Source organism: Botryllus schlosseri, chromosome 10 (assembly GCF_051294905.1).
Source record: "Botryllus schlosseri isolate E-star chromosome 10, Bs_hap1, whole genome shotgun sequence".
Taxonomy (NCBI): domain Eukaryota; kingdom Metazoa; phylum Chordata; class Ascidiacea; order Stolidobranchia; family Styelidae; genus Botryllus; species Botryllus schlosseri.
Window position 1 is genome coordinate 9,092,689 of NC_137245.1, and position 19,401 is coordinate 9,112,089.

A 19,401-nucleotide genomic window follows, 5' to 3' on the forward strand; every position below is an offset into this window, starting at 1 on the left:
GGTACTGGGAGACAGGGGGTCTGGGGAGGGGGCAAGCGCTCCCAGAAGCTTGGTTTATCACCCTATGGGGGGTCCAAGTTCAACGTTTTTTAGGGGGGCTGACGAAGCGCTGTTACGGTCCTGGATGCATCACGAGATTATCGGTGGCACAAATTCGGAATTAATTCGATTCGATTGAACGGGGGACCTTCTATATTCCAATAAATTTGATTGATGGGCGAACTCGTATCGAGAGCAACAATATCGAATTTTAAACTATTGGGCCGGGGCCTACGATATTCAATATAGATATCGTAGGCCCCGATTGGGCATTTGGTAGACAGTGGATTTATATTGATAAGATCGTGGCATGCTTCCGGAATTGAAATTACTTCTAGCCCATAATTGTTACATCAAATGAATAAGAATAGAACGTTGTATATTTTTGTCATTTGCCTTTTTGCGGCACATACGCCGATAATGTATACTCCAAAATGCTTTGCTAACGTAAATCGGGAAATGCCGCCATGCCGCCAAAATCGCTGTTTTAATCTGCAGACAATTGCCACGATGCGAGCTACTCAACGCGAAGTCAGAACCCCAGTGTGTTGGCCACAGGAGACATTTAATGATTGGTTGCGCGCTTTCGCGTTTGTAATCATCATTCTTGTCTGCTTGAAACATCATATTCGAGAGGTGACGCGCGAACTTGCATAGCATATTTCGTTACTCACACGGCGCATTGTACGTGAATTACCTCGATGCAACACAAAATTCTCACTTCTCAGTGACATAAATTCTGCTTTTGAACGGGAACCATCTATATTCCAATAAATTTGAACGCTTTTGAATGATCGTACCATTTTAAGATTCCATTCAATAACTCGACTGTATATGTTTTGATATTAATGAGTGGTAATAAAACGTCACATGAGTGGTTATGCTGTAGGTACACCAGCGGCATGTAGTAAAGTGCGTTATAATACGACGATGACGTCACCGATTAAGGCTTGATTGTGACGTCATAAGACTTATCGCCATCTCGTACGAAAATAAAAGTTGGCGCCTATGTAGCTTTCGTGTGAAGAGTGGCAATATGAGAAGACACAATTCGCCATCACAATTAGCTACCCCTTCAACCCCTGCCATTTTGGGTTTATATATTTGTAAATCTGACTCTAAAGGTGTCAGTGCCTCACATCCATGTACCTCACCCCACGTTCCTTTATTATACCTACTTTCAGGCCCGACTTTGCGCTTCGCGTTATTCTGAACAGACTATTTCAGCTTTGGAGACATGAGACAGAGTTCATGGTAGACAACTTTTATCGGTGAATTCTAAATACTAAATAGTGGCCGATTTCCTAAGTTGCATATGTTTTAGCTTGAAAACAGCTAAGTTTCATCCGTTCAATCGTAAATTGCTGGTCGCTCCTTTTCTGAAACAGTACACATCCGCAGACTGCATCTGTCTGGTATATGTCGACAAAATACAAGATGATAATCGCCGAATTTCGCGTTCTAGGATCAAACGTTATACGTTAGAGGGTGTTTATTCGTCTAATTCCATGTAATATTATCATGATGCTTTATGAATATTGAATGAAGAGTAGAAGATTTAACGCGATTACAAATCAAATGATCACTGACGTAAAGTATATATTCTGACGAAATTAGAAACAAATCTGCTGGCTCGGCGGTCTTCCATTACGGTGAAATCACAACCGAGTAAGTCCCGCAAGGTGGTGCTACGTTTTCCGAATAGTCGCAATGAGACGTAGACGCATCGCTATAAATCGTACCTGAAAGTATAACGAATAAATTTCAAGTCGTTCCGCGGTCAAATTCATCGAATTTGTGACATTAACTGACATTACCGAGTGCAGAGGAAGTTGTGGCGCTTAACATGCCAATCATTTAGTGGCATAGCCAGCACCGAAGTTGGAAAACCTATGTTGTCCATCTATGGGTGACCTCTGTCCGCTAAGCGGGCAAGAGGCGGAAACTGTAGGATCATGTAGGCCTAGCTAACCTGATTATTTGCGCATCAGCTGATACGTTAGCATCGGATGCATTGACCATTTTTTCTAAATTTCGACACCGCGGTATTGCACGATTCTGGGATTCGACTACTGCCTCGTCTCTGGTCTAGCAATGAAAATTGTTGGTATACAACCATATTTTAGAAACGTTTTTGCGTCTCTATAACATTGAACATTGTGGCGGCACAATATATCAATTGGTGGTTTATGGTGGACACTAAACACCTATTGCTGAAGTATTGGGACCAGTCTGCTACTATAGTACTAATGGTGTAACGACTAATCAAATTGCGTTATAAAGGCCGAACACGCTAACGTAAATGTTTTGGATAGATTGTAGTGAAAATGCCGCTACTTCCCACTATTCGAAATCCAAAGTCTAAAAAGTAAGCAGTCTAAAACATAACAACTTGATTAAATATTGCATAGGCAAAATCCACTTCAGAACTCCGAACAAGCAAAAGTGCTTCGTTACAATTCAGTTTGAGAACCCCACTGGTTTAGCCTATAATGTAATTCACAAAGTTTTTTCTGTTGCTACTGAAGTATGGGAAACAGTTTAGCACGGCTGAATTAGCTACTTATAACGCGGCACGCATAGAACATCGATGTAAATAAGCAAATTATTACAGGTGCGGACTGTGTACTAAGGCCTTAAGGGCTTGCGGCCCCTCGTCTTCATCCTGGTCCGTGCCAGATTTACACTGGTGTGACGAATAAATGATTGATTGATTGATTGATTATTTTATGTTGTGATTGTCAGGTTTCCATAACAATGTAATTGAAATTTTAATTGAGCAAAATTTTCATCAAATTACTATTACAATTACAATTACACAAAATAGAATTGCTTCAATTACAATTACAATTAGAATTACATGAAAAAATATAACTATTACATTCAGCTCAATTACAAATTACAATTGATCCAATTATGTACCGAAGTTCGCAAACTTTTTTTTTTACCTGGAAGCTCTCTCCGCACTAATGGGACCAGAGCCGGGAACTATGAGCCCCTCTAATAACGGTGACCTGATTCTTTACGCGTCGAGTGACACGTGCAGCGTATCATAACTGTTTTGCACAAGGCGATTAAAATGAATAACGCTGCCACCGCGTCAAAAGTATACGGTGTCAATACATTATACGAGCATGCATTGCAGTCCAGCGAGTCATACCGTTTGCGCAGGTCACATGATACAGCTCTCCATAATTGCATTGGAAATAGCTCTGGCATTCGCTCAAGTCAGGCACGATTTCTTCTGCTACGGCGGCGTCGCATTCAACATGCTGAGCTCCGTCGCAGTATGAGTAACCGTGGGGAATCGGAGTGTCGACACAAGTATTATTGCAATAACACTTGCTTGCGCTTTTATCCCAACACATACCCATTGCCTGACACTGAAGAATACAATATTTTAGGATGGGCCTTATATAGATAGCCCGGATGCGTTGTGACGAATTTCCCGTCTCTATAGTTTTGTTACTTCGGTAATGGGATGTTCATCAATATCCCAGAAGGTATAAGAAAGCCATCGCCCTTTGCTGGCGCTGCATTTTCGATAATGATCATCGCAAAGAGCTATTAATCGGATTGGAAATGACTTCATGTTAGCAGACGATAAGGCAGGGGCGGGCAACTTCTCCAGTCGGCGGGCCGGATATAGGAAAATTAACGTACTGGGCGGGCCGGATTGCTGAATTGATACATTATTCGCCCATTTATCCACATACACAAGGAATAAATCGTATTTAATGAAAGTATTTTAACGACAGCAATGTAACTTCAAAGCCATTTCTCGCCAATAATGACGAAGGCAATGTGGATTTGAGAACAACATTGTCATACAGGCACCGCCATGTCTGCTTCTCTCTGAAGAATCAACACACGGTGCAATCTTTAATTAAGATTTCAAGGCGTTCGATAAGCCGGTACCCCAAGTTTACCAAGATATCAATTCATTGGGGTTTAGTGGGTGACGACATAGCGTGGTTGTTCAACTGTGTGGCCTATTTTATCTCGATATTGAATCCATGCGGCCCGCGGCCTCGAAATTTGAAAGTATCCCGCGACCCGTTTTGAGTTGGCGACCCCTGGCATAAGCGGTGTCTTACAAAAGCCTAGAAGTGTGCCGTGCTACAAGTCGACAGTCACGGAATCAAAAATAAGAAATATCGGCGTGGTGTAAATGGCCATTGTAGTCGACAAACACCATGATTACGACAAATGACATTAGGGTTGAGTACATCCTAAATGCCGATGAAAGTCTTTTCTCGCTTCGACGAACTTACGCGTAAGCTCCACCCTCGCTCGCTGCGCATATACATGTGTATAATAACATACAGTCACTAAAATTTGATGTATGTAATCAAGTAGTGGGGAATCTCGGAATACTGGGGCCGCGGGCCACATTATCATATACGACGGAAAACTGTCCGCGGGCCGAACAAAATCCCTTCGCGGGTCGTATGTTGCCCGCCCCTGCGATAACGGATGCTATTAAAACAAAAGAGACCAAATCTGAATTTGATCCATTGTATTTTATATAATAAACAATTCAGCCATTAATAACTCACATCTGCCTCGCACTCATATCCAAACGGACTTGGTCCCGCGATGGTAGTAGTCGGACAGAAACCTGTTGAAATAATGGTTTGAGGCTACAGCCCAAAAATCGACTGATATAGAATCATCCGACGTTATGAAAACTTGGTTCCAATTCACATGAGTACAGAAATTTTTCATTATAAATGAATAACTGATGATAATTTAGTTTGATGTCCACGCATAACGGTGTCTACTTCATATATAATCGCATGACCAACCTAGAGTAATCTCTTCCTCGAGAAAATCCAGCATTTCATCCGGAGAGCTGGGTTTATCAGATACGTAGATATTCCCTCCAGTCTCCTCTGACATAACGTAGAAAATGGTGCTGGCCGAGTCTGAAATTTTCATAAATTGACTAGGTAGGATTTCGTCGGAAATGTTGTTTATAAATTGTGGCAATTTCTATATTCTCAGACACGTTTGGTTCTTCCATTAATCATGATACAAATGGATCGACCGTAGGGATCATATTTCTCACCGGTGTAATAACTGCTTTTTCTGGATCTGGTCGACGTAGTAGTGTCCGTAACGTGATCAACGCAATATTCCGGAGATACTGACTCGCATGCTGGAGGGCATTCTCCGCAGCATCCGGTCAAGATAGGCACCAATCTACACCCTGTGGAAATTTGTGGATTTTACTCTCAATAATCTAACGTTCTAATGTTGAATTAGGTTGCTGTAGGGCCGGGAAAAAGTAAGTATTCTATGGGTCTAGTGTTGCCTAAGAAGCTGAATATTGTATTAGAAGTGAAAATATAAACCGCTGGAGTGATTAGCGCAAGTAAGCAAAACTTCGGTATTGACTACAAACATCGGTGAGTCGTGATGAAGCTTTCGTTTATAAAGTTCGCCAAACAGAAATTGAATGGGAGCTGCTATTTTTATATACTTCAACTCATTGATAGAAAAGACCAAAATAACTCTCGGCAGTTTGGGTGGCTGTTTTAGATGGTATCATTTGAAACCATTATTATTACTTGAAATACAATGCTGAAATAGTTATACGTGAGATTTCAATCAAGTGCTTCTTGGCCTTTGTCTTACCGCGGACCACCATGAGGTTCCATGATTTTGTTGCGTACCAACAAATTACCTAAAATTAAATTTTACTCCAAATGTGTATGGGATTATTAACATAGGCAGTTTAGCAAATGAGCCGTCCTGGAAATTTAGAAACAAATGCGACACGCGAGCTAATCCACTCCTGATTAATTATTATTATTAATAAAACACTCTAACGAGGCAAAATGTAATATGTTTCTTTTCGACAAGCTGATCTATGTGGGGTGCACCTGAATCGAATGACGCAAAAAGTATTAGTTAACTATGTATACGATGAACACATTTGTTACATTAGGAAAATTTACGTTAACGATTTGTGAAAACTGTAATTTCACTTCAAAAGAAATGCGTTTACTACGTACCGCCTAAAACGACTTCGCGTGGACCACTAGTGATACGCGTAGGCTGAATATCACTGTTTTAGTCAATGCGATGATGTTAAGTACTTTTTATTACAGAACATTAAAATCCCTTGGCACTTCTTCGATGGCAGTCAGAGATCGAAAAGTGTTCACCATGATCACCAATGAATGTTTTCCATGAACACGAACGAAAATTTATAAACGTCAAAATAAATTGTTTTTTTTTGTGCCTTTGGAGAGACGGATATTAGGGCTGGGGTGGGGGGTATTAGGGTGGGGGGAAAGGGAGATTGGAAGTGGGTTAGGGTCAAAGTTTCGGTTAGGTATCCCAAGATTAGGGTTGGGGGGTGTTAGGGAAGGGGGATATTAGGGTTGGGGGGAAGGGGGATTGGAGGTCGGTTAGGGTCAAAGTTGGGGTTAGAGCAGAGGTCTCAAACTCAAATGTCCTCGCGGGCCAGTTTTCCAGTTTTTACGACACCGCGGGCCGCAGCATATATAGGGGTATTATATGTCTTTCCAAGTAGGCCTTATTTGACGAGATGGAATTGTCCTATTGAAAGTGAGTCGATCCAGCAGGCTGACAATAAACACACATCGTCAAAGTGTGATTCACTGTTGCATCAATTTAGCCCTGGCAGGTAAAAAATCATCACATTTATAACTATTTGAATATAATTCTTGTTGTACTTGATATATATTAATTATAAAATATAGACACAAGATGAGCGGACAAACGTATGATGTCATCATTAAAGTGATCGACTTTTGATATTTCGAATTTAACAGAATGATAATAGAGACTGATCTGATATCACAACCTTTTTGGGTTGGGTAGTGTAATTCCAATCCAGGATTCGGGTATACTCATGATATAAGTAGGCTATTAATCTCATGGTCAAATATCTTCGAAAATAGGAGCGGAAAAGTATATAAATATAGCATCAATATATTAATAAATGCGTCCTAGTAATATAAATGTCGGAACGCCGAACGACCCATCGTTGGAGTGTACCACTACGGTACTCGGTACCTTGAAGTGGCCTTAATAACATGGTTCAGCGACTAAGCGACCTAAGATGTAACTAATAGATTGCCATTGGTTGCCATGACTACTTGCTTAGTTAGCGAAATACCAAACTGCGACCTTCTGATTTATTTATTCCCATGACACGCGATTAGTTGCGTCCATGGTTCTAACAAATTCACGGCATTCCGAGTCACTCCGAGTCCACTTGAGTCATTTTCATTTTTCCATCGAGTCAGCCCGAGTTCGAGTAATTTTAAGAAAGGTCTCGTCCAGCTCCAACTCACAAATTTCAGTCACGAATCGTCTAAGGGTCAGGTTTTATCATGATGAAGTGAAAATGTGGCGAAATAGTGAATGTTCCACTGCATGGTAGCGTTTGTAATTGATGCGATAGTGAAGTTTGATGAATAGTTTCAGGCCTTCAGAGCAATTTTAGAGGGAATTTACACATTATAACCTGAAAAGATATATGTGACACTTATAGATTGTCAAATTAATAAAAATCAAAACTGTCGTCGCGTGCCGCACAAAATGCTTTGGCGGGCCGCGTGTTTGAGACCTCTGGGTTAGAGTATCCCAAGATTAGGGTTGGGGAAAGAGGTATATTAGGGCTGTAGGAGAGGGGATATTAGGGTTGGGGGAAAGGAAGATTGGAGGTGGGTTAAACCCCGGTTAGGGGTAATCTAACCCCAACTTTCAACCTAACCCACCTCCAACCCCCTTTCCCCCAACCTCAATATTCCCCAACCGTAATATCCCCCTTCCCTAACCCTAATATAATATCCCCCAACCCTAATCTTGGGATACCCTACCCCACTTCCAATCTCCCCCTCCCCAACCCTAATATCCCCCTAACCCTCCTCCTACCCTAATATCCCCCTCCCCCACCCTAATACTCCAACCCTAATCTTGGGATGCCCTAAACCCAACTTTAACCCTTACCCTCTCCAAACGCAAAAACAATATATTTTGACGTTTATAAATTTTGTTCGTGTTCATGGAAAACATTCATTGGTGATCATGGTGAACACTTTTCGATCTCTGACTGCCATCGAAGAAGTGCCAAGCCCTTACCCACTCGCGCCGTACAGAAATCATACCTTTGCTTTGTAAGAGAGCTGTGACATCATCCTCTCTGTAGCTGTCTTTCGGCGTCGCATCAGTAAATATGTAGATCTTGCAATCAGCATTTTCATCCGGCACGCTGCTGGCTAATTTCTGCAAACACAGCGAGTTACGCGAATTAGCTTCAGCAATAACTTAAGCAAAATCGAGCTATCTGAGCGACGAACGAGCGGATTTTATCGTCAAATCGAAGTCCTACTCCGGAATGTCCGGATTTTAAATACAATCTAAATTTGATGTATTTCTCATGTCTAATAGGCGTAATTTGATTTACTACATATTGGAGATACCTGATATATGACCCTTTCCGTTTTCTTAATGAACTCAACATCCTAAATTAATGTTGTGGTTTCATGGTTGTGTAATTGACTTTTACACTTAATTCAACAAATTAAGTTTCCTTTTCAAATGAAGAGTCAGTGCAGGCGATCCCTTTTATCGTCCAACCATGAAATGTATATCTCGTAGCCGAGAGACATCCTGTCCTCGACTGATTTGCCTTTAGTATAAAACCCCCGATTCGAGAGAATCAGTAGACTCTTTTGCTAAACCTACTTGTATCAACGTCTGAAATATATTCGTATGTTTTGTGTAATATTGGCGTCTTAAGAAGATCTCACCAGGATACAGGATTCCAGGTTAAGTAGTCAGCCAGCTAAACCTAATATACTTTGATAACTATACTTCTACTCCCAGTAACAAATAACTCTGTATCGTTGCAATATGTTTGAATGATTCATTTGAAAATTTCAGTCATACTGCTATGTTGAAACGGTAAACAAACAAAGTTAGTAGTAGATGTCAGAGTTATATGTCGGACCTAAATCTTGCAACCGGTCACTGTTAAAATGCAGCTGGTGTATCAGCGATCTGACTTATTGGAAAAATTTCAAAGAATATGGGCATGGATTATTGCTGGATTGGATATATACATGATTGAAACTTACTGATATACCATCCATCGCCATCTCTGGACAATCGCCTCCTCCATGAGCGTAATACGTTTCGAGTTCGTCGATTATAGTCTGAGTGTCCAAAGTTGGGCCAACCACTGTGCCGCTACCTGCAAGTCGGAAGACGATCTCAGTGTATGGAGCTTTGATATGTAATACAGGAATTTGCGGAATTAAACTTGTTTACCCTGTGTACCCTACACTAGGATGTTTGTGGATCTTGATATTTCAGCGACTTATGTATGTTTTGCATGTTTCTAAATTTGGAGAAGCATACATTGGGTAAATGATATATATTCATTGACTTTATGATTGGAATGATGATAACCACTAGGTAATTTCGCTAGATTGGTGGTTTTGAAATCGCAAACAAAAGGTTATTACCCGCGACATCAATGTGCCATAACCAGGCCTGTTTATTTTTGGATTTCTCCAAAAATAACAAAAATAGCTTAGTTTTGGATGTTTTCAAATTTTAGTTTTGGAGAATCTCCAAAAATAAGAATTGAAGGTGTTTTTAAGCCCTAATACTACTAGAAAACTTCACCGAAAGTATGTTATTATCATGTATTCATGTCCTTCAACACATCGACATCATCAGTGATCTTGATCTAACTTTCCAATACTTTCTTCACAAAGTCTTTGGCCTGAAGAATGGCTTCCAAATAAAAAGCAGTCAGTGACGCCTGGTAGAGACCCTTCTCCTAGTTGATTTTCGAGAAATCAGCTTCGACCGTCGCAGTTGTGGGAAATATCAAACCATATGGGTCCAAAGAACTGTCGGATGGTTTCAAGCTCTTCAATCTTCCAAACCTTTGCTCCTGACAAGCGCTTGAAAGTGACGTCCATTTTGAATCGGAGAGATATGGATTGGAATTGGTCTTTGATATTCTGTATCTACTCAGGTGCCCACCCCGGTGTTTGTCGATCAATTCACTGAGCTGCAAATAAAGTAGCATATATAATATATATATGTATCACTCTTGTTGATAATATTAGAATCTAAAAGAGCAAGAAGTGTTTGTTCTGTCCTGCCTACAAGGCTGCACCACAGGGCAGGACCCTTTCATTGTCGGCAACTTCAATTTTCTTTATGCCGTCGATGAGCCCTGCAATAAATCCTCCCTGCTGCCTCGAACGTGGACTGCTTCTCCTCTTCGTCGATATTATCGAGAACGTTAAGGACTGCACAGTGCACACCCCTGATCCTCCACGAAGTTGCGTGCCTCAGTGAACTTGATAGCCCAGCACCGTCTAACCAGAAAACCTTCCTTGCCGTGGGTGTCATTGTCCCAGTCCTCAGCTGGGCACTGAGCTTGAAGGCGTTCGACCAGGCGATGGAGCTTCTCTTGCTGCTCCACAATCAGATGAGCAAGTCCCTGAAGCTTCGTGACGGTGGTGCTCAGTTCCGTGGCCATACGATCGAAGACGATCAGTTGGATCCACCACTGCGGCTAAGGTGCACAGGCCGGACTATTCTCGTTTATAACTCCGAGGAGTTGGGTACGGTGTCTAGTTAACCAAGTGGTCATCTTCTAAATTGACAACCAACAGCTGTCAACAAACTTGGGGTACGTACTTTTCATCTCCTGGATCAAGTCCTGTTGCTGTCTGAGGTAACCAGCATTCACTCCCATCATCGTGTGGACGAAGTGATTGCTGTAGAGGTGGTGGTATTCGGCCTGCGCCACAGGGTCCAGTGGTGCAGCCCGCACCACACTCGTACGATTTCATACCATGCCGCCTCTTCAACCCTTGTCGCCACGGCTCTGGTCCTTCCAGTGAGTGGATATAGCCTAGTTTTGGCGTGTGTTTTTGTGAGTTTCCTGGTTGTTTCAGCAGTATTTACACTGCTCTGACTCGTTTATTTCACTAAAAAACTTGAAAAAATCAACCAAAAAAGCTTATTTTTGGATGTTTTCAAATCTTATTTTTGGAGAATCTCCAAAAATAAAACCCAATATCCAAAAATAAACAGGCCTGGCCATAACCCATGATCCAACATTCTGACAATTTTCCACACCTTTAGTTGAATTGGTGCTGTGGAACTCGGAGATAATTATTCTGCACCATACCCTTAGTCGAGTATAATTGGTGAGTAATATTAATACGGCGACAAGATTGCGCCAACATAAAACTGGAAAACACATTGACATGCCAACTATACACATGTCCACACTGACACAATATAGCAGACATAAAAGGATCCGACTACGTACAAATGCATTCTTGGTCTTGAAATCCGCGTCTTCAGATAGGCCTATACAGAGCACAAGTTCTACGTTAGTTAATGGGTGACAATTGCCTTACCTGGATCATTGTAGGAAACCACGAGCCAGCCTCCAGTTGGAGCATCGCCGCATGACTCGCTCGTGCCGGTCACACATTCTTGAATCCACTCAGTTACTGCTGAGATCTCCACGGACATGGAACCGGTGTCGTCAACAACGAATCCAACGTAATTCTTACCGACAACTGCAATTCATGATGTGATTCGCTATTATAATCAGTTTAGCTTTATACTTCAGTTAATACATCGAAGGCACCGAAGCTGAGTAAGTATAGATTGAGAAAAATCTTTCAAGGTCTTTTCATATAATTTCAAAAAAAGGACTTGGTCTCAATTGTCCCCGCAGAACATATATCTTATCCACACGATCGATGATAGCGTTACGATGCAACACAGTTCGAAATATTAAAAAATGCGTCCGAACAATTCATCTTTCTTAAACATTGTACTGTGGCCGGGATTGATGCCTCATTTGTTATACGCACCATAGTCATAGGCTAAGCCCCTTATAGGCGTGTCTCTATGCGTATATATAAATATTCTACTACATTGGATGTTGTATTGGAAGCTATATTCAATCGATAGTATACCAATACATTTTAATATAGAACTCGGGTCTCACTTTGGTCACTCAGTCCGGTAGTTGACGTTGTGATGGCGGTTGTAGCAATATCATCAGTTGCTATTGTTGTTGTTGTTGCTGCTCCTGTTGCTGTATCCGTTGTTGTTGTATTCGGTTTATCTCCGCCGCCTTTTAAACATTGATTGAAATTATTTTTCACGATCACATCATATTCACGCGTTACATATAGTAAAGGGAAAATATCACAACAACCAATATTTTGACGTATATATATATATTATTTTTTCTTCGATCTTGAGGTTTTCGACCGTCTTTCAGCAGGGACAAGCATCATCTAATAGGGAGAATCCAACTCACATTATTAGGTACTGAAAGACGATTATATTTGCGGCGTAATAATCACAAGTATGAAGGCGTATGAAAATCCTTATATCTGATGATATTCATGTCGTCCCGGGATTTTTCAGGGTGAGCACTGAACAATACACAGTGATACGCAGCACGGTAAAAACGAGAGGCTATATGTGCCGGATCTCGCTATACTTGACGTAGCCTACCCGATTACACATCCACCAGAAAGATTATAGCATCTGACACCACTTGCATATTGTGAATGCATATAATGACTCGTGCGCCTCTTGTCTGAGTTAAGAGCGCGCAATTTCGAACAATTTTGTCAAATTAGGTTTCGCGGCATTTTATGGACACAACGGTATTCTATACTTGAGGTTTTGCAATGAGCATTTATTCCAGTGCTCACCCTTTCAGACAAAATGAACTATTTTATTAATGCCTGCCTATCTCACATTGGTTCCAATTTCAATTTCAATAATTTCAATACATTGCTGAAAATTTTATCATTTCAATACACCACAAGACTGCAATACAGGGAAAGACAGAATGGTGTCGAAATGACTTGGAGTTGTCTTCGAAGTCAAACACCCACCTGGCCTAGGCGATGTACAAAAGAAGGCATGCGTCAGGTCGTGGTACGGCAAACTAGAGTATTAAATAGTATTTATTCCAATCTCGGTATTTGTCTATTTAGCCATGTAAAAGTCCAAACCTTATGTATTCCTGAAGTTTTGGGAAAATATCACTGTCTTTGTGATTTTGACTAGTCGAAGAATTATTGGACAGACGTTGGCACTGGCATTTGAATTCGTAAATAACATTATTCTATGTATAGGTACATATAGGCTACTGGACTCAGGCTGAAAGGACGACTGAATATGGGTGCAATCATATGATGAATTCGATTGTTTCGTGTTTTTTTTTTGTTCGGTTTAAAACTCATGGTTGTTTCTTACCGGTTATGAGATCGTCGTCGCTGTCTCCGCTGTCTGGCACGCTAAGAGTGGTTCCTGAAAACAGCAGGCTCAGTCGAGGTTACGGGATCAATGTATTTTACATTTTCATGCTGAGCAAGACATGTCTACATAGTAATAGTAGACGGTATTCTGTTCAAAACACTGATTAATGGAAGTCATTATGAGCAATTGACGAAGTAACGCAGTTAATAATAACCCAACATAACTGGTAGGCTACAATTGCACGCAACTAGTTTGGCAGAGATTAGCGGATGTAATATATTTAGAAATGAACAGTCCAGTGTCGTATTTGCGATTCAAGTAGTATAATTCCAAATCTAAATAGGTTGTGTTATGTCTAAATCCCATTCTGAATAAAGTGTAGATCGATTTGCAATTTTCAGTGCTGCTGCTGCTGGTACTACTATACTGGAAATTCGAGTGTAGTAATCAGTTGCAGTGGCCGAATTCATCCGGTTCGAGCCGGCTCTATAGGACCGTCTCACGAAAGGTTATACGATCAGCGAACCGTGATTAGCATTACTGGTGAGCGTTTTTGTAACAGAACGGGCCAAAAAATATGATTTTGGCTATAGAGTCGACTGACAAAATATTCGACCCCCACCACTGAGTGTAAAATATTTCCAATATTTACGAGGGTGGATTAGTATTTCACGATACATGGTGTTAAACGTTGACCGCCTTAAAAGGAATAAAACACTACTATTTGGATTTACAATGTACCTGCTGTAGTGCCCGGAACAATAACGTCAGCAGTCGTGTCTGGTGCTGCAGGAGTGGTTGGTGGAATGACCGGCGCGGAATCATCTTCTGTGCAATGGTACCGTTTTAGTTGATAAATTATATGATTTATACATGACGATATTTCCGTTCATATATAATCGGATCGATATGGTGCGGCATGGAACAGGGCATGGACAGTCCATGGCCTGATCCGGATCGGAACCGGAATCGAAATTTTCTGATAACGCCGGAGTACTAGAACTAAGAGAGTATATAGTGTGCAGGATTTAGCCAGGTTTTGGTTTGGATTTAGTCAGGTTTAACCATTTAGCCATGGTGGATATTGGCCGGATTATTGAGCAAGAGCATGGTTCATACTTTTTTCGGATACAGCTCCAATCCAGCTCCGGCCAACAGGAATTCTACCGATGTCCATCCCGGCTCTGGCCATACTGCACATTACTCTCTAGTATTCTGGCCGTAGCAGAAAAAGTACGAATCCGGCTCCGATTCGAGTCCGGCCTTTTCAGCAAAAGAATGAATCCGGATCCTATACAGATCCGGCCAAAATGAAAATATCCGGTGGATACCCAGTCCAGGGACTATCCATGCTCGTTGCTCGTCAATTAAACTTACCCTCCACAGAGTCAACGCTGCTTTTAGCTGTGCAATCTGGCGTATAATGTGACGCAAGACACTTCTGCATCCCAGGATCAAATAATTCGCCAGGATCACATTGATCCTTAACAGGAATTCCTGTAAAAGTGATAGATTGAATGCAGTGTCTTATTTGCATGTATGGAGCAAGGGTTTTTAAACTTATAGAACCTGGCCATCAGGTACATTTTTAGATTGACTAAAATTCCTTCTGCTGACACAAGCTCGGTCGGTGGATTTTAATATAAGTCGATTCCAGTGCAGATCGATGGAAAAAGAGCGTGCTAACTCGTTACCATTCTTAGACGTTCTAGTGGAAAAACGGGATATATATCTTTCTCGCTTCGGTTTACCGGAAGCCAACGGAGCTAGAATATATCCGCAAAATTCTAATCGATAACGGGTACCCCGAACATATCATCAGGAGTTCTGTGGACAGAAAACTCAGTAATTTCAATCCCAGCAAATCACAAAACACGAACACACGGTCTGAGGAGAATGTAAATATACATTATACATTTACCGTGGCTGGGCCCCATCTCTTCCCGTTTTGAAAAACAATTGATTTCTGCTGTAAATCGCTGTTACGATAGCGTAAAAACCAATGTTGTGTTTACCACCAAACAATTACTTCCTGCAACGCGCAAAGATGTTCTTCCTGCTTCTCAACAAAGCAATATAGTCTCAAGTGCCACTGTGATTGTCGGTACGTGGTAATAGAACAACTCATCGCTTGCAGCAACGCATCAAACAACCTGTTCCGAGCGGTATTAGATCGCGCACATTAGACTCTATCGAAGATGCAGCCGTAACTGATCTGCGATTACTAGAACGTAATCAGGCCATGGCTATGAACTTTGCCATAGGCAAGCATTTGGCTGATAATGCAACTTGCGCTAAAAATATCGCGATGAAAGATTCTCAATATTAGGTAGAGCCCGCACTCATTTCCATCTGTCTGCACTGGAATCGACTTATATTAATATCCACCGACCACGCTTGTGTCAGCACAAGGAATTTTTCGTCAATCTAAAAATTGGCCACTAGCTGCGCTCGCGGTCTGCCTGTAGTTCATATTGTTAAATCATCATTATTGGTTTATTAGCAATTTTATCAGTTCAACACACCACAAAAATGCGATACAATGAAAAGACAGGAAGATGTCGACACGACTTGTAGTAGTCTATGGAATCAGAAACCCACCTTGGCCTAGGCCCTAGGCGATGTAAAGGGGAGGCATGCACACTGAATAAAAGTGAAGATAGTATAGTTTGTTTCAATGATGTCATAATTGGTTGTATGCAATGTAGCAAGATGCATGTTTGTTAAATTCTCCATTCGCTGACGATTGCTCCTGAAGAGTGTCAGCTCGAAAAGCTTCAGGTTTTACTATATTTCTGCCATGAATATATTATTAAAATGTACAGCAATTAAGTACACGCCATTGTTGAGTCTGGTCCTGCTTTAAAACGAAATTCCGGTAGTACATTACAATCCGCATTCAAAATAAACGCCAGCAATATCGGAGAACTTCAATACCAAACTCAGTCCTATGCGCATCTTTGTAAGTCTCTTACCATTTTCACATTTGTAATAGTATCCATCCGAACAATCAGCAGCTGAAGTATAACCCAGTCCATCAATCGAATTTCCGTTGCTGTCCTTGCAATCAGTAACGGTGAGCTGCCGGAAAGAGAATAACAAGGTTTCATATTACCAGGGTCGCCATACCGTCCTCATTTAGAAGATCTGTTTACTATTTTGGGCTTGTGCTCCTAACTTTGTCCTTATTTTCGGCACTGAGACCGTGATTAGGACAGGACGAATGTGATGGCCGTTTTAGTCAGCAGTTCGTGAACATGGCATGTTATTTTTTTACTCTTCAGTTTGTTTTTCCGTGGTTATCCAGTTAACCGTTGGAATTCGTAGTCGTTGATCGGCTACATATAGCCTATCACAGGCAATAATTATACATAAAATAAGGAGGTATCGTTTGGTGCGATGACTTGTCACTATGAAGGCCGTATCGGGTGATTCAGGTAGATTTGTAGCTATATCGGCTCGCACCACATGCGCGTCTGGCAAAGTGAGATTCTTATGAGGTAGGTAGAAGGCACAATGTGGATATCGTTGCGTCCTTTTTTCTGTTTTTGACATATAAATTCCAATTGCGATAGCTCAGATCAGCTCGAATCACACATCATAGGAGCGATTATGACATTATCTAATCAACATGTTGATATCATCTTGTAAACCTTATCCCGGTTTCAATATAGATTATGCACATTGCACATGCATATCCTTTTAGCCATTTTAGCGTCGTGCCCGAATCCAGGTCAATATCCGGTATCTCAAATTCATTCAAACATGATCAGGTGCATCGTCTGCGATCCCCGAACCCCTGTGAGCAAGGGTATCAGTAGAGTTGCAAACAAACGGTGCTTGGGCCTGTCAAAAACGTTACGGGACCTTAATGTCTCAAATGTTGTTTTAAGGCAGTGCCTCTCAACTGGGGTCTGCGAATCATTTTCAGGGGGTCCGCGAAACCTCTACATTCGCTAAATGATTGATAGCCTAATTTGTAATTTTCTAAAATGGGAAAATCACGAGGCAGTTTTGCTTCCTAACTACTAAAACTTCAGCACTCAGATCAAGAGAATGGCCGTCTGAGATGGAATATCCTACTGTGCAAACTCATTTTAATTTCCTAATTGCCAATAGCTTACTAGTGCAAACATGTTTTTATTTGGAATTGTTTTTCTTGGGGTTTGTGGAAGAAATAGAAAAGTTGGAGCATAGTAAGGTCTATCAGGGTGAATTTGAAATGTTTGCGAGATTTGAACTAAAACTTGAGAGAATCCGCGGGGGTCCGTTACGGTCAAATGGGTCCGCGACGACAAAAAGGTTGAGAACCACTGTTTTAAAGAGTTAGTGACAAAAAAGGGTTGAACGCAGTAATCAGACAATTCGCACCGTACATTATTCATTGGCAGATTAGATGTTGACATGTCTGCGGCAATTCAACCGATATTCAGTGTCATTAATGTCTCGCCATTACAAGTTTCATTTTGCTTATGCTCCCAGAGTCATGACGGGCACAAGCGAAAAATGTGGCTAAAGTGTAACTCACGGTAAACTTGACACTTACTGTGGAACATCCGATAACATTTTGAGTATAATCGCACACCTTCAAATCTTCATTATATACTAGCTGATCTCCACAAGATTTTTTTACTTCAACCCCTGAAATGACCGAGCATTGAAAAGCCGACAGATCTCGAATTAATTTCAGTTACGACTTACCATTCACACATTGATAGTAGTACGGCAAGCAGGAATTCGGTGATGGTGGATAGCTCTCGTAATTTGCGTGAGAACCGCAACTATAATCTATAAAATAGGATATCGTTTTGTATGAAAGCAGACCAAAGCATAACAATGGTTTTTAATGACTGGTGAATAGGCACAGAAATTCATTTGACAAGGATATAGGTGTTTGGCCTATGATGGAGTGATGGAGACTAGACTTTACTCGAATCACTTCGGAAATTTGCATGACTTGATTCTTGACTTGACTTGGCAAATTTTAAAATGACTCGACTCAAACTTACGGTGGTTCGAAATGACTTGTGACTGGAAAATACATTGTGATCTGATCCCAACACCGATTAGAGCCTTGAGCCGACGAGTTATACCCACTATAAGTAAATGTGGGATGTGATGTAATATCAATGCAAACTGAATATGGGTAATATGTTCCAGTTGACTTTCGCATTGCTACGACACAGACAAAATATTAAAGTCCATATTCGATCAAATAACGACAGAGTCTCCCAACTTACCAGCTGCTCGTGCTGTAAACGCACAGAGAGAGATTAGCAAAACCCACATGATTTCTGTATAGCCTTGTCGAAATAATAATTGCCTTTTGGGTGAACACCACTTTTATAATGCGATATCCCTCACGTCATCACCACACCACGTGTAGGAGGCATGCGATTCTGCATACCCAAATGAGTATGAACATGCCAGCTGCATCCACAGTGAATAATCCAATGTGATGATTTAATCTTATGGCAGCAACGCGTTTATCATGAATGTGTATTTCACGCTGAAATGGTCTCGATTACATTGCTGTTGGACACGAGGGCTCATTCTATCGGCTAGAGATAGAAGTATTTAGTTTGCATCATCATCTCGCCATTACACGTTCATGTTTACCAGGTGATGTAATTGCGGCATGACAGCTGTACATTTTGATAGGCCTACAAATGGATGGATTCGGTAAACATAGCGAAAGGCTTACCTGACAAAGGCCGTGTCCTTGTTCCCTAACGCGCAACACAAACATGGGACGAACAACTCGAAAATTTGTAGCGTTTAGATCTTGCTTACGCCATAATAACCGAAGGTTATGGTTTTATCGATACGGTGTCCCAATGAAGTATAATATATTTAAAATGATTCACAAGGGTATACCATGATAATAATTTTGAATGCAATAAACTTGTTTGGTACGCTATTCAGAATAATTTTGAATATATATTAGACTCGTTTATAAGCCTTTATTTGGTATAGGTCTACTGTGCGTAATTTGTACTTCTACAGCAGCGGTCGGGAACCTATGGCTCGCGAGCCAGATATGGTAGGGTT

At 41.2% G+C, this 19,401-nt stretch overlaps 1 protein-coding gene across 3 annotated transcripts; it reads right to left on the minus strand.

Annotated features, from left to right (window-relative positions):
* Window positions 1-1,520: 1,520 nt before the first annotated feature.
* On the minus strand, window positions 1,521-18,737 carry LOC145448445 (uncharacterized). Of its 3 annotated transcripts, none has more exons than XM_080326829.1 (16): window positions 18,591-18,737; window positions 18,052-18,138; window positions 17,897-17,991; window positions 16,326-16,431; window positions 14,728-14,847; window positions 14,092-14,175; window positions 13,348-13,401; window positions 12,077-12,205; window positions 11,475-11,639; window positions 9,159-9,274; window positions 8,187-8,304; window positions 5,111-5,251; window positions 4,848-4,967; window positions 4,599-4,660; window positions 3,200-3,422; window positions 1,521-1,781 (listed from the first exon to the last, which is right to left on the minus strand). In XM_080326829.1, exons 1-16 carry the CDS (start codon window positions 18,637-18,639, stop codon window positions 1,687-1,689), a joined length of 1,764 nt encoding a protein of 587 aa, XP_080182955.1. In that variant the 5' UTR covers window positions 18,640-18,737; the 3' UTR covers window positions 1,521-1,686. The 3 variants fall into 3 exon arrangements, with proteins under 3 accessions (XP_080182955.1, XP_080182954.1, XP_080182956.1); XM_080326828.1 differs by having other exon boundaries at window positions 14,092-14,178; XM_080326830.1 differs by lacking the exon at window positions 13,348-13,401 and having other exon boundaries at window positions 14,092-14,178.
* Between the last annotated feature and the right edge of the window lie 664 nt (window positions 18,738-19,401).